General features: G+C 36.4%; 1 protein-coding gene across 1 annotated transcript in view; it reads right to left on the reverse strand.

The window, feature by feature from the left end:
* The window catches only part of LOC129238766 (protein pellino), a 136,012-nt gene that overhangs the window by 31,941 nt on the left and 88,666 nt on the right, over nt 1–15,405 (reverse strand). Inside the window, exon 3 of the mRNA XM_054873945.1 lies at nt 5,613–5,705. Coding sequence (XP_054729920.1) covers nt 5,613–5,705 — 93 coding nt within the window. The remainder of the gene's footprint in view (nt 1–5,612; nt 5,706–15,405) is intronic.

Here is a 15,405-nt window from a genome sequence, read left to right on the forward strand (position 1 = left end):
TCCTCAGCAAAGTGCCAGTGCCACAGGCCAACATCAAACCGTTAATCGGCTCTCAACGATTTTGAAGGAATTTGCTGGCATAAACGAGGTTATAACAGTGGTTTGTTTCAAAAAAAACTGAGATTGTGTTAGGTTAGGTTATGGTGGTAGCCGGTCCATATGACCAACTCACTTACGTGTTGGGATACCACGCGAAAAGGGAACCCCATTTACCTTCCTTCGTGGAACCATTTTGAGGCTCTTATGAAGCGCAGGATTGGTCTAATCACCGCGCCTGATAGTTCTGTAAGAGAACTGAAAAAATGTTTACCTAGACAACCTGCTCTGATTTTAGCTAAGGCTGGACTCTTCCTCATCTCTACAACTTCTACAATATTCATGGGAGAATACTTCTAGTCTCAAGGAATGCCTGCCAAATAGCCAATGATCGGTGACACAAGCCACGACCTTCGAGATGTCATCTCTTGAGAGGCTAAGCAATTCCTTTGTCCTTTTTTTGTTTATTTACGGCCATAGTAGCCTAGCTCTTGCGCATGTATCTTCATCTTCCCATGACCTATTGGGCTCTTGGGTAATGTTGTTTTTTATTATTAGTTTATTCCTGGCCAAAGGTATTCCAATGGTACTTTTGTGTTGGTGACATATGAAAAAAAGTTCACGCAGACTATAACTTCGCTGCCGTCTGAATAAGAACTGATTGGACGAGTGTGTGAATACGTGTGAAATAAGCGGGCAGAATTTTGCTGCCGAGTCCCCGGTGACGTGGCACCCGAAGTTACCCACACAATTTTGCTTCCGATGGCCAAACCTTGGCATAATCTTTTATTCTATCATTTATGGTTACTCAATTTTTGTAAGTGGAAAATTAAGGCAAGTACTTTAGCAGGAAAGTGCATCATAGGTGTAATGAAAGGTTGGTATTTTGCTATCTACGGATTGGTGTTTCGTAATCTATGACACAAATATACGACGACATTGTGATTCTTGCGAGAAATACGAACGTTTTCACGCGGCTAGTGCAAGAGAAATCAAGAAAGGACGAAATACACGAGACGATCCTTTCATGGTAGTAACATCAGAATCGGAAGTTATATTTTCGATCTTACGCAACAGTTTAAATATTTAGGCGTAGTATTCAGCATAAATAAAGATCTGTCTTTATCAATACAAGACCGCAGCTAACGGAGCATACTTTGGCCATAACAAACATATGACGACTTCATTGATATCAAAGGAACAAAAGCTACAGATGTACAAAGTTATAAGCGGTTCTCCCCTACCGCTGTAAAAGATGGGTCCTTAAAGTTAATGAGGCGAATTAACTGATGCGATTTGAAAGAAAAATTCTCAGAAAAATATTTGGGCCTATACGATTAGAAAGCGGTACATATCACATACGGTATAACCTTAGTGTTTTAATCGCGGGACGAAATGTAATGAGGGCGCAAAGATTACGGTGGTAAGGGCACGTTCTAAGAATGAGCAACGAAAGAGCAACCGAAAAGTTTTTGAAGCAAATCCTAAATAAGCAAGAAGGAGAGGTCGGCCCAGGCGACCATGGTTGCACGACGTAGAAGACGATATACCCTATGATCAGCAAATACCGGGAATGTTTACTTGGTGATTTGTCAAATAATCCAGCACAATTTGGGCTCGGTGCGATGGCGCGTTATCATCATGCAAAATCCAAGATTTGGTTGGTCCACATTTCCGGCCGTTTGCGACGTACAGCATCCCTAAAACGCTTCAAAACGTGTGCGGTTCATTTAAATTAAACATTCCCGGTACTTTTTGATCATAGAGCGAAAGCGGGCTATTGATAAGAATGAAGGCGTATTGTAGAGGAGGCAATGGTCCACCCCGGACTGTAATGCCAACATGATGATGCTTCCCAAGTAACGGGAATGTTTCCTTTTCTAAAAAATCATTTATTATTATTCAGTATTTGAATACATTTGTATTTAAGTAACCCGTAATTGCAGTTGGGAATTTATGTAAGCACAAAAACTACAATAGCAATCCTACAATCGCCAGCAATGACGTCCATAAATCTCAAGAGTCATGAGTCTCGTTGTAGTCATGAGTATTTTGTAGAAACAAGTGTAAATCTAATTTATGAATACTTGTATAGTGACCATCAAAAGGAGTGATGTGCGGCTGGGTCAGTAGTACTATCGCTCGTCACCAGTCACTTGAAGTAAGTCTGTAAATGGACAACGGGGCGTCACTTAGCACTTGTATACCATAGCAAGTATGTGTGAGTGCGTATGTGTGCGAATGAGTGGCTGACTGGTAAATACATTAAATACCTTTTTTAGAAACCTGCAGCCAACATACGAGCATACAAAACTAACAACCAGCTAATTTAATGGGCCTCCATATGTTCTTTTTTTTTGTATATTTTCTGCTGCAACATTGTAACTTTACATGCATACATAATCATGTTTATGTCGATCTAATTTTAAATGTCAACGAATTGAAATTTAAATATTATGACAATACGTATGTATGTATGTATGTATGTATGCATATATTTGCTGCATTGACAATACTAAAAAAAGAACAGACATGTAAGCCTTCAAAGTGCCTGTGGCACTGCGGCGTATTTTATTTATTGGTGTGTTTCTATTTCTATTGTCTCTGTTTCTTCCTTTTTTGTGTTCCAGCTGACCTTTGGTGCGCACGAAAAATGGGCGAAAAAGCTAAGCTGTGAAATTCTCACATTCATTATGGAAAAAAGGTGCGCTAATGCATTCATTTCAATAAGTTTTCGGTTGACGCCGACAATGCGTGTTTAGAAAATTCAAAATAGACCAGATAAATGGTGTGGTCGAGGCAGAGGTGGAGGCCAAACAAATGCCAAAAGTCACACCAAATACTAATGTACTGGCCTATGAAGTTAACACAGAAAAGCGTGCGTGCGCATTTGTTAGTTGCAAGTTGTAAGAATAAGTTTCTCCCCAATATCAGTTACCGGCAAGCGCAGGGTCTGTCATGTTCAGTTTCACTTTTAAATTAAAATTATACAAATATTTTGCAAGGGAATTCATTATCTGTTTATTGACATACATACATACATATAGCTCATTTGCTGCTGAAGTGTCTTAGGTTAGGTTAGGTATATCTGGCTTATCTGAATAGATCTCACATAGACCACAAGGGTACGTAGTGTTACCAGTGCTGTTGGAGTCGTGTTAAACATAGTTCGTGATAAAGGGTTTTCCAATAACAGGTGTTATTGGTAAATGGATTGCGCTATCGAGAGATGATTAACGATTTTTTATGGCCGAAATTGGATGGTATTGATCTGGACAATGTTTATTTTCAACAAGACGGCGCTACGTGCCACACAAGCAACGAAACCATTAATCTTTTACGGCAAATCGGTGCATCTCTCGAAGAGATGATCACAATTGGCCATCGAGATATTCTGATTTAACACCTTCCGACTTTTTTCTTTGGGGCCACGTGAAAGAGAAGGTCTACGCCAACAGCGCAAGGTCGATTCAAGACCTGAATGATGGAATTCGTGAGGCTATCGAGGACATAGGGCAGCCACTTTGCAATTCGATTATGGAAAATTTCATGGAAAGGCTGTAAGCGTTGTCGTGGTGGTCATTTGGCTGATGTTATTTTCTACTATTAACGACATACCTTCCTCTTTAGAATGAAATAAACATCCGACCATTTATATTAAAAAATAGCATTTTTCTTTGAATATCAAAATAACACCTCTGTTTGGAAAACCCTATACATGCCTTGGCGAGTTTTAATAAACAATTTCAACTTTTATCAGCAATATCCTTCAGAGATTAAAAGTATGCCGATCCCAGGCAGTTGTAACGAGTTCTGCTTAGAGCACAGTGGCAAAGGAGGTCTTCTAACGTACTTTTTTCTTCTTCGCATAAGTTGCATGCGTGATATGGAATGAGACAATATCCCGTACTCCAACCAATAATTTACGTTCCTTCCTTGGGAGCGATAGAATACAGTTGGTTGTTTTCGTGTTGCAAGTTCGCAGCATTATTTTGGCAATTCTGTGGGAGGTCGAGGCTTCCCACGTAGACTATGCTTTCAGAGTTAGTTCCTCGTCTAGTTCTGTCTTCAAAATTGAGAGTGAAGGATATATGTTTCGCATACTCATCCCAGACTAGCAGGTGCCTGCCTTAGCCTTAGCAAGCTAGAGTGTCTTAGTAAAAAAAAAAATTTTGTTTTGTAGATAACTACATATGCAGCCGCCTTATGCTCCGACTACAAGCGAGAGATAATTCTATATGTGCAGAGAGATATTTTTTTATAGTAACGCTTTAGCTCTTCTTAAAAATGTGATCTAAAAGTACCACATTGAACAAACAATTCCCGGAACAATCGCCAGTGAACGCTCTAAGTCAACTGATTTCAGTTCCCTTTTTTTTTGTTTGGTTGCCGTATCTGTGATTATATATTACCAAAATTGTATCGTCATTGCTTGACATTTGTAATGGTTACGTCGTTCGATGTTTTTCAGTTTCAAAAATAGATTTGAATTTGCAACAACCAGTTTGTATTAAATTTTGGGTTCAAAATGGATTCAGTCAGGCGAAAACCTTAGAAATGTTGAGAAACTGTTTCGGTAATGATACTCTAAAGAAAACAACTATTTACAAATCACATGAACGCTTCGTGAGTCCATCAAGGATGACGAACGTACTGGCACAGGCAGTCCACATCTAAAACTGATGAAAACATCAATAAAGTAAAAGAAAAATTAATCAATAACAGCAAATTAATCATCAGAGAGCTGGCAGAGGAGTTGAACATTGCTAATGGATCTGAGGGCATTGTAATTAAGTATTTGAGTTCGCCGTGTTGCTGGAAAGTTGGTATCAAAAGACCTGAATTGCATGCAAAACAGAAACCGCATCGATATCGTGAAATACATTATTTCGAAGGCTAAATATTCATCAGACGACCCAACATTCACCAAACAACTCATTACTGGAGACGAGACGTAGGTTTATAAGTACAACACGCAATCCAGACCACAGACGTGAGATTCGAATGAACCAAAACCAAAAAAATCACGCCTGTTTCAGTCAAATAAAGCAGGCGATGCACACGGTTTTTGCCAGAAGGTCAGTTAATAACGCGTTATGAGACGTTCACGTGAAGCAATTCGTCAAAATTTGAATTTTTGACCAAGAACGAAACGAATACCACCCAAAAGCCATCAAATTGATGGCTCATATGACTCCCTGCAATTTTTTACTGTTTGATCGAGTCAAAAAAACACTACAGGGAACGCGTTTTAAAAGCCAAAAGGAAGTAATGGAAAAACCTAAGACGGGTCTGATGGTTATACCGAAAATAAAGTTCCCGAAATGTTTCGAGAGCTGGATCAAACGTTGGACAACGCCGTGAAAAATTTACCAGTTGCTGATATAAAAAAAGAAGGAAGGCAAGCTTGCCATGGCTCCAAATTTACTAGAAGCGAACCAGTTTAATACCAGTTTATTTTCCCGCAGGGTCTTATATATTTCTTTAGTTTGTGTGAGTGAGGTTGTAAGTCCTTGAAACTTTAAAAATTTTTATTAAGTAATATAATCTGTGTTTAATTGACTCCAAATACATACCCAAGTATAACCAGTTCTCCATATCGCACTCGCGGTTTGTCGTGTCCATCTGCATCAGATTCGACTAATATGGGAGATTCTGTACCGTCGGTGCTGCAATAAAAAGAAGAAATAAAGTCAGTATGGTATGAATAAATGATTTATACTCGCGTGATAATTTAATGTATTTTTTTTTAATGTATGTAGGTACATAAAGCTTAAATTTGAAATGTTTACAGGTGACACAGAGCCATACAGAAATACACATAAATACGAAGGTGGAGTGCAGTGACTGTCAACGTAAGTTTACGTGGTACCGAACAAACGACTTGTGAGTTTTATCAAAGTAGGTCAGCTGAGCGGCCAAACTGACATTTAAAAGAAAAGATAAAAGAAAGAAATTGAAGAAATTTTTATTTTGGTTCAAGCAATCTGATTTACTATCACCTGCAAATGCAGGCATGCATTGATATACAGAATGTCAAGAAAGTGTTTTTACAAGGAAAGCTCGTCGTTTTAAAACGCTCTAATCCCCGAGCGTATAAATCGAACGTGACAAGATTTTCATAGATAGATAAAGTAATTTTTGAGCTGGTTAAAATTTTTAGCGATAAATATTTTACGAACTTTTTATCATAAAGAAACAAACAAATATTTGGTATTACTAGTTTTGGTACAAGACTTGAGGAAAACATGAAATACATTTTAAGGAAATTGAAAAAAATGTCCCATTATTATTCGACGCATGTTATAGAAGGAAGATTTGCTTAAAAGGTGCACTACAGCTGCGCAACTCTTAAGCGTTAATAAGTGCTTCAAATTTTAAGCCATTGCAGCTGAACGAGTTGAAGGCTACTTTTTATACTGAAAATGCCACATTTTCAGATGAATTTCCAATTCCAATTTTGTGTTTGAATAATTTTTTTTACTAAATACTAAATTTTACTAAATAAAAAAAATTATTTAGGATGATGAAACCCTTTATTTTGACCTTTGTTTGGTTGTATTCTGCAGCTGCATGCTTCAAATATGATTGGCGTGCGACACCCATCTTCCGATGGGCTGATTAATTTTGTGCCACCTTGTTATTTCAAATTTTTTCTATCCTGCGTTCCAGCTTTCAGATCTGTTAATATTTGGAGAGTTAAAAGCCAAAAGCAGATTGCATCTATTCAGCAGCAAAAAATTTCAACTGTGGCTACCCTCGCCGGGTATGGGTTGGAAATATATTATTTCAGAGCATTTTTTGGTTTTCGAAATTTTAAAATAATTTTAATCACTAATTCGTATGTTCTTTATAATATATTTAATATAAAATACCTTATATAAGGTGGCACAAAATTAATCATCCTATCGGAAGATTTATAATGTATGAAAAATCAAGCATTGGAGCATGTAAAGATGAAAATTAAGATTTGAAAAACATTTTTTTAATTTAATAATATGAGAAAATTGAATAATTAATTTTGTGCCACCTTGTATAAATGACTCCATCACTCAAAATATTTTTTTTAATTTTTTTTGCTTTTTTTTTATTTAATGAAAAAGTTATTCAAGACAAAATCGGATGATTAATTTTGCGCCACCTTGTATAAGATTCAAAATCTTTTATCATCATTTTTGTTTTTTAACTTAATAAAAATTTGTTCAAAGCAAAATTGGATAAATGACTCTTTAACTCAAAATCATTTTTATTATTTTTAATAAAAAATTTAATTTTGCTTTGAATGATTTTTTTATTAAATAAAAACAAAAAATGCAAAACTAGTCATTCAATTTTGCTTTGAATATTTTATTTAATAAAAAAAATGATTCAAGGAAAATAGGGTGACTAATTTTGCCCCACTTTGTATAAGTGACTCCATCACTCAAAATTATGTTATTTTTATTCAATAAAAAAAGAGTTAAAAAAAAATTGGATGATGTATTTGCGCCACCTTGTATAAACGACTCCTTCACTCAAAATCACTTATTTTATTCAGTAAAACAGTTATTCAGTTCAATTCATTTTGCGCCGCCTTATACAATACAAAGAATTTTTGAGGCATGCAATTTTCATAACTCAACAATTTTTTTGCAGATAACCCCGTAAAAACCACTCTTCACTCCTAACATAAACATTTTATTGACAATCAGTGTGCTCGGTTACCATTGCAATTACAAATGACCACTTCCTGTGTGTGCCATTTCTCAAAAAGGGCGTGAAACGTGTTCTGCAATGGCGCACGAGGAATAGCTAATCAATAAAGTTTTAATACAATAACATCAACAAAAAGTTTTGTCTGACATGAAATACTTACGACATAAACTTCTCAAAGTATGCAGTAAAGTCTCAATAATGTTTTTCGAAAAGTATAATTTTTTATGTTACTTAAACAAAGTAGATAAAATGTAATAGACATATCTGCACTTCTCTGCGCCGCTCGTAAAGTAACTGTACCAAAGTAGTTCACAATACGGCGACGCCCAACAAGCGACCCAACTTCTTATGGCTTATTCTTACTTTCGGAAGTTGTACAGCAACTTAATGAGTGCACATACACACACCAACACTCAGCCACTTAAACAAATATGAATAATTGTTTTTGGCGAGTGCAAAACGGTGCAAATGTGTTCAACGAACTTGCGAGCTTATGCCAGGCACTTACGCCTATTTGCCACTAAAATTTCAATTAACAGCAACAGCTACAACGGCTACAAAAATACAAACAAAACAGCTTCTTTTACCATTTCCGCTGCCTGCTGCCGGCCGCCTGCCGCCTGTTGGCCACACTTTGATGGCAGACGCGCTGGCACAGGCAGCCAATTTCATTTAATACTCGGCTGATGAGTTGCCAAGACTTTTGCACAAAATTCTACATACAGACATACACATACACATAGACATAAAATATTTATTTGTTGCATTGCATTTCTGTAGCGGCAAAAAAGAGCATTTGACACTCCGAAGTCATAAAAATTCATTCATAAACAAAAGTGGCAACGCTTATTGCAAGCAAATGCATTGTGGAGCGATTTGCAATAGGAAAACAAATAAAGCCCACTCAGTTACACACACACATGCGTACGTTCAAACGCAGAACACTTGCTAGTTCGTGAAGACTATTCTTGGTAACTTTATGTAAACTTGCAACTCAAGTTACGCAAGAAAGCAAAAACAAATACAACCTGCTTTCGAACGGAAAAATAAAAAAACAAAGAGAAGAAAAGGAAAATACAAATTATGCAAAATTTATGTTTGCTCGGTGAGCACAGGCAAGCGTATCTTCCGATGGCTGTTAAGTTCGTTATGTTTTCAATACTCGGAATAGAATTATTAACAACCAGCTAAAGTAAAAACTTTTGAAACAACCCTTTCCAAAGTGCCAGTTTCGCACTTGCATAATTTGTATTTGTACTTTATTGCCACCCTACAAAACAGCAATTAGTCTAGGGAAAAACTGGGATGAAAAAATTTTTACAGGTGTGGCCAACATCAGACGGTTAACCGGCTCTCAGCAAATTTGAAAGAAACAGTTGATTGGCTCACGTAACAAGGGTCATGACAGCTTTCCCCGCCACTGGGAAAATTCAAAAAAATCGATTTTTTTTTGCATAAATTGTTAGTATAACTACTCAAGAAAATTTGGTAAAAATTTTAAAGCGAAATTCGCTTTATTCCCGATTCTATGTGCATTAAAGTGAGCGCCCGTTTTTGATACGGTGGCAACGATTTTTCGAAGACTAATGAACCAATTTTAATTTTCTTTTTTTTTTCAAAATTGTAGCTATCGCATTGGCTATTGTTGTACGTAGCCGATTTTCAAAATTTTGGAAATAACTAAATATTTTTTGGGCCTGTTGGAAATCAAAAAAATGGTGAAAAACACACATCGAAATTCAAATCATGGTGGTGTCAAAAACAAAAAAAAAAAAATAAACGGCTACGTACTACGATAGCCACAATTGTGTAGATTAATCAAATTTTTGGTTTTTTGATTTCAGATGATTATTCATTGCTGTATCGCTGCCACCAGATGGCATCATTTTTTTTATTTACATAAATTTGTCAATTTTCAATATTTTTTAATAAAAACTTACATCAACATAGTTTAATGTATATATAATAAATTGCCTTTTGTCCGATCCTCGAATAACCTTTCCTACTTACAAAAAAAAATTCCCAAAAATGGACTATTTTTTTACCTCCCACAGTGGCGTTCCCCCTTAAGGAAAAGACTGAGATTGCGTTGGTGGCATACGAGAAAAATCAACAGAGTATTTACTCATACTGCTTCGTTGCCATCTGAGCAACGACTGATTGGACGAGTGTGTAAATATGTGTGAAACGAGCAAGTCGGATCCTGCTAACGAGTCCCCTATGAGGTGGCAGCCGAAGTTACTCTCACAATTTTGTCACGAATGTATTTTCTGTTGGAATAGGGATTTTATATCATATACAGGGTGGCTGATGAAAGCCGCTACCAAAAAAAAATTTAATAACTTTTTTTCTTTTTAAGTTATCTGTTCCATTTTTGTTTTAATTTGCAGATTGATCTTTAAAATTCATTAAAATGGATAACTGGGACACGCAAACAAGAATTTGGATAGTCCGCCGCTATCACGCACTGGAGTCCGTAAATGGTGGAAGAAGACCAAAACATGTTAAACTGATGAGGCCCATTTCGATTTAAACGGCAATGTGAACAAACAAAATTGTCGAATATGGAGTACTTCTAACCCACAGATACTCCACGAGACGGAATTGCATCCTCTTCGCGTGACAGTGTGGTGTGCGGTTTCTTCACGCTGTATTGTCGGGCCTTATTTTTTTTTAAGAAAATGGTCACACCGTTACGGTTACTGGAGACCGTTATTTGAATAAGCTGAAAGAATTTTTCTGTCCAGAACTACGCCGAAAGAGAATTCCTTTCAACTCTGTGTGGTTTCAACAAGATGGGGCAACGTCTCACATAGCCCAGACTATTATGACAGAGTTGCGACGAAAATTTCCCAATAAACTGATTTCAAGAAACTCCGAATTTCGTTGGCCCCCCAGGTCGCCTGACCTTACTGCACCTGACTTTTTCTTGTGGGGTTTATGTAAACAAGAAGTTTATAAAACAAAGCCAACAAATTTGGATGAACTAAAACAATCCATTCGGGCAAGAATTGCGGCTATTCCTGTCGCAACTCTCAAAGCAGCAATGAACAACTTTTTACTAAGATGCCGCACTTGTGTCAACGAGCATGGGGGGCATTTAAATTCAATTATTTTTAAAACTAACTTTTTTTTAGTTAAGCTACATTTAATAAAATTTAATGACCTTCAACTTGAAAAAAAATAAATGAATTCTATACACTAAAAAAAAAGTTATTTGAGTTTCTTAATGTAGCAAAATTCATCAGCCACCCTGTATAAGATAGTACAGGAACTGATTGACTGCAGATGTTAAGTAAAAAATTTAGTTAACTATTTTTCTAAAATCTGAAAAAAAGAAACTTCGGTTGAGACCAATGAGAACAGTTAACACTTCGAAAGGCAATGGGGAGGTATTGATCCCAAAGGCAGGGGAAGTGTTGCTCCCTTATTGCAGGCTACATTTCTTGGCTTCTGTAAAAGCAGATGTCTTTATAACATTTATGTGCCAACAGCGCAATTCAATATAACGGAGGAAAAACGTCAACACCTTTTAGTAACTTGCAGACTTCTTTGGCACTTCGATTTCTAAAGTCTATACGATCGGTGGCCTATATTAAGGAATCGCAAACAAATTTTTAAATTTTGAGAGTAAAAGTGTTAATGTATGTGGCATTATTTCACCATCCATGAACCTGCATAAGTACATATGTATATGCATGTACAGTTAATCGGAATAACGGTTGTTAATTACTTAGTTGACTCAAGTTATTAACACTTTTGTTGAATTTTATGACTACATAAAAATGTGACGGGCATTAAAAACTGGCGGAAATAAAAGTGTTAGCACCTGAATAAAAAAAAAAAAAACATAAAACAAAATTTCTAATTTTTCTCTGTTATTACTCTAAGGAACGAACATTTATTTTTATATCGAAGTCAGTGAAAATAAAATAATAATTGCAGTACAAGCGGGTGAAGCAGATTTAGTAGAACGAGCTTAAAAAATGCCATTAATTGGTTTCGATACTAGAAAATTTATAATTCTTTAACTTTTAGTTAGATAGTCATTATTTATTTTATTGCATCTGTGGAGAATAGTAGTAACAGAGAGCGAGAATTAGAATTAAGAGAGCGAAATGTAATTAAAGTTATTTGATGTTGAATAGTGGCCATCGCAGGTGGCTCGCGCATGCCTTTTGCCATTATAAGCTGAAATATTTCGAAAACGTGACGTGCTGGGGCTATTTTGAGGCCAGGTTCGTATCACCAAGTCAAAATCCAATGGTGAAAAGACTTTTAGAGGCGTACTATCTAGCAGACCGTTATTCGGCTCTGAGCGAATTTGACAGATATGCCGACGCCATTTGTTTTGTGAGAGCTAAAGCTAAATTTTGTGAAACACAAAACGAATGAAATAGAATCCAAAGTTCCCCTCAAAAAAATTTTGTTCCATCATGCCTAACGAGTAAACCTGGTATCTATCACCTTTGTTAAAAACCTATAAGAAAAAAGGTTAGTCTAGTTCTCGGTGCTAACAGTGAATTTATCGGCCTACGCTATTAATGCTCAGAAGCCCTTCAAGCCTGGTTAGACTATCTACTAATATTTTGAAGTACACCAATGTACATAGACCTCTACACAAGGATGATAGATTTACCAGGTTTGGCCAATAAAAATGGTGAAAGTTTTGAGGGGAACTTCGGCTGCCACGTCGCTTGGGAAATTCCGCAGCCGAATTCCTCCAAAACACATATTCACACGCCGATTCTGTACCCCTGCTACAATCGCTGAGAGCCATCTAACGGTCTGACACCATTACAAATCTTTTCCCCATGACCGCCACATACCATACGGAGTATATTCAGACATGGAAGTGAGTATTTAAATTTGTATTTAACACATTTTACAAGTAAGTCGCCATATATTTAGTTTAATAATAACAACAGAAGTGCTCGCCTTTGCTATCTTATGCAAAGTGGTTCACTTTCATTTCCAGATTACTTGTGCCAACAAATTGTGCAAGGAAAACCACTTTTCATTCAATTCAGTTGTGCAAATATCCGAGAGTAATTTTGTAGCGTTAATGCGAGTACTTCGATATACAAAATTTATATACTCTCCTTTCATTTGCCGCTATGCCAATAAAATGCATATTTGCCAGTATATATACACACATACATATGTATGTATGTTTAAAGCTATATAAATTAGCACGTACGTGTGTGTGTATTTATTGATACATTTTCATGGTGAAAGGACTATTGTTCGAAAAAATCAACAAGAAGGCATGCAAATAAAAGTGCATGTCTACAACAACAATAATAACAACGATACAGTGTATTACAGGCAAGAGGTGATGGCCAGGCGTTCAACCACTTATTGCACAATTAACCGCCGACTGGCAACAAAGGAAATATGTGAGGAAGCCAGAAAGAAGAGTACTCATAAAAAAATTTAAATTGCTTGAAGATTGCAGAAGAATAAAATTAAAACGCACAAGCAACTGGAGGAGATTGTTAATTCCAAGTTGATAACAATACATTTTGCGCCAAACAAAGAGGTGAGGTTTAAACAAAAGTTTAAGAGAGTGGAAAAATTCACTTTCGAAAAGGCGCAATATGCTTGGATAATACACTGTGCTACAGAATGCTGTGGATTTCTGACAAAACAACGCAAATCGAGCAGCGCAGCCCTAAGTTACTGGTAAACATTTATATCTACTCGTGCTTGCATAGCTCAATAATCCGACTTGTTAAAGTCTTAAAAAAAAGTAAAAGTTAAAAATTGTATACGAAATGCATGACTTTTTTATATACGAGTAAAAACAGCTTAAGTCAATTAAGTATTTTTTGTCAAAATCCACAGAATTTCTTCACCGATGAGCCTTTATTATAGTTTTTTTTTTAATATACTTGACTAAAATTTCAAATTTTTTTCCTTTTTCTTTTGTCAATTTCAAAAATTCCGTTAAAAAAATTACAATAAAAAAAGAAAATCCTTCCATAAGGTACTAGATTTACTAAAGGGGTTTCCAATAACAGGTGTTATTTAAATATATAAAAGGCTATCGAGAGAGGATTAACGATTTTTTATGGCCGGAATTGGATGGTATTGATCTGGACAACGTTTATTCTCAACAAGACGGCGCTACGTGCCACACAAGCAACGAAATCATTGATCTTTTACGGCAAATCGGTGAATCTCTCGACGAGGTGATCACAATTGGCCACCGAGATCTTGTGATTTAACACCTTGTGACTTTTTTCTTTGGGGCCACGTGAAAGAGAAGGTCTACACCAACAGCGCAAGGTCGATTCAAGACCTGAATGATGGAATTCGTGAGGCTATCGAGGACATAGGGCAGCCACTTTGCAATTCGGTTATGGAAAATTTCATGAAAAGGATATTCTGCTGTAAGCGGGGTCATAGTGATCATTTGGCTGATGTTATTTTCCACTATTAACGGCATACCTTCCTCTTTATAATGAAATAAACATCCGACCATTTATATAAAAAATAGCATTTTTCTTTGAATATCAAAATAACACCTCTGTTTGGAAAACCCTTTATTGAACTCAATAATTTTCTTTGTTTGTTTGATTTTAGATGAACCAGAAAGAAAAATTGGGAAGTTGAAGGAAAGAGTTATAGAATAATTTTGGATTATTAGTTTTATAAAATAAATTAAATTAGTGTCGACATTTTCTTTATAAATACCAACATTGTTGTTGTAACAACATAAATATTATCCATCGGACCACATTTCAAAAAAGCAATTGCAATGGGAAAAACCACTTCATTTCCATGCAGAGGTCCACGCCTTAGATCTGTGTGCCAGAGAATGTATACGGAGAGGCACGCGCGGTGCAAATATTAACATTCTCACTGACAGCGAAGCAGCTCTAAAATCGCTGGATAGCTTCTCATTCCAATCAAGATTGGTCTAGGAATATTTTAAAATCCTCAACACCCTAGCATAAATAAACTTTGTTACCTTGATGTGGGTTCCGAGACATGAGGGACACGAAGGGAATGAAATTGTGGACAATTTAGCGAAAAAGGGGGCAAACACTCCCTTCACCTGACCTGAACCTTTCTACGAGGTAAACAACAGCTTCAAAAGTGCCTTTCTGCGTGAGGCCTTATCGATTACTGGAGAACCAAATCGGGCATGCGGCAATCGAAAAGAACGGATAAAGGCAGAAGTAATCTTTCACCTAAGCAGAAAGGACATAAAACTTTATATTGAACTACTAACAGGTCACCTGTAAACTTAATTATCACAAGCAAAAGATAGGTGCGATAGAAAACGATTCCTGTAGACTCTGCAAAGAGGCACAAGAAACAGCACAAGATATTCTATTCGACTGCTCAGCAGTGGCACGAGACAGACTAAATTACCTGGGAAATGCGGCTATAGATCCAAACCTCCTGGTAGAAATTAAGCCTACAGTAGTTTTAGGATTTCTTAACAGCCGAAAACTGTTTGAGTGGGCCACATGGCTGCACAATAGATCTATTCAGGTCGCAGTGCACAAACAGCCAATCAATAATAATAAAAAAATATTGACCAGAAATTAACTAATTTTTGATGCCTTTTACTAACCCAAACCAGTTTAAATTTGACTTAAATAGTTGCATGGCATTAGCGCTAAGCCATTTCTATTTTTTGAATCCTTAGCTTTTTCATCT

Source organism: Anastrepha obliqua, chromosome 1 (genome assembly GCF_027943255.1).
Source record: "Anastrepha obliqua isolate idAnaObli1 chromosome 1, idAnaObli1_1.0, whole genome shotgun sequence".
Lineage (NCBI taxonomy): Eukaryota > Metazoa > Arthropoda > Insecta > Diptera > Tephritidae > Anastrepha > Anastrepha obliqua.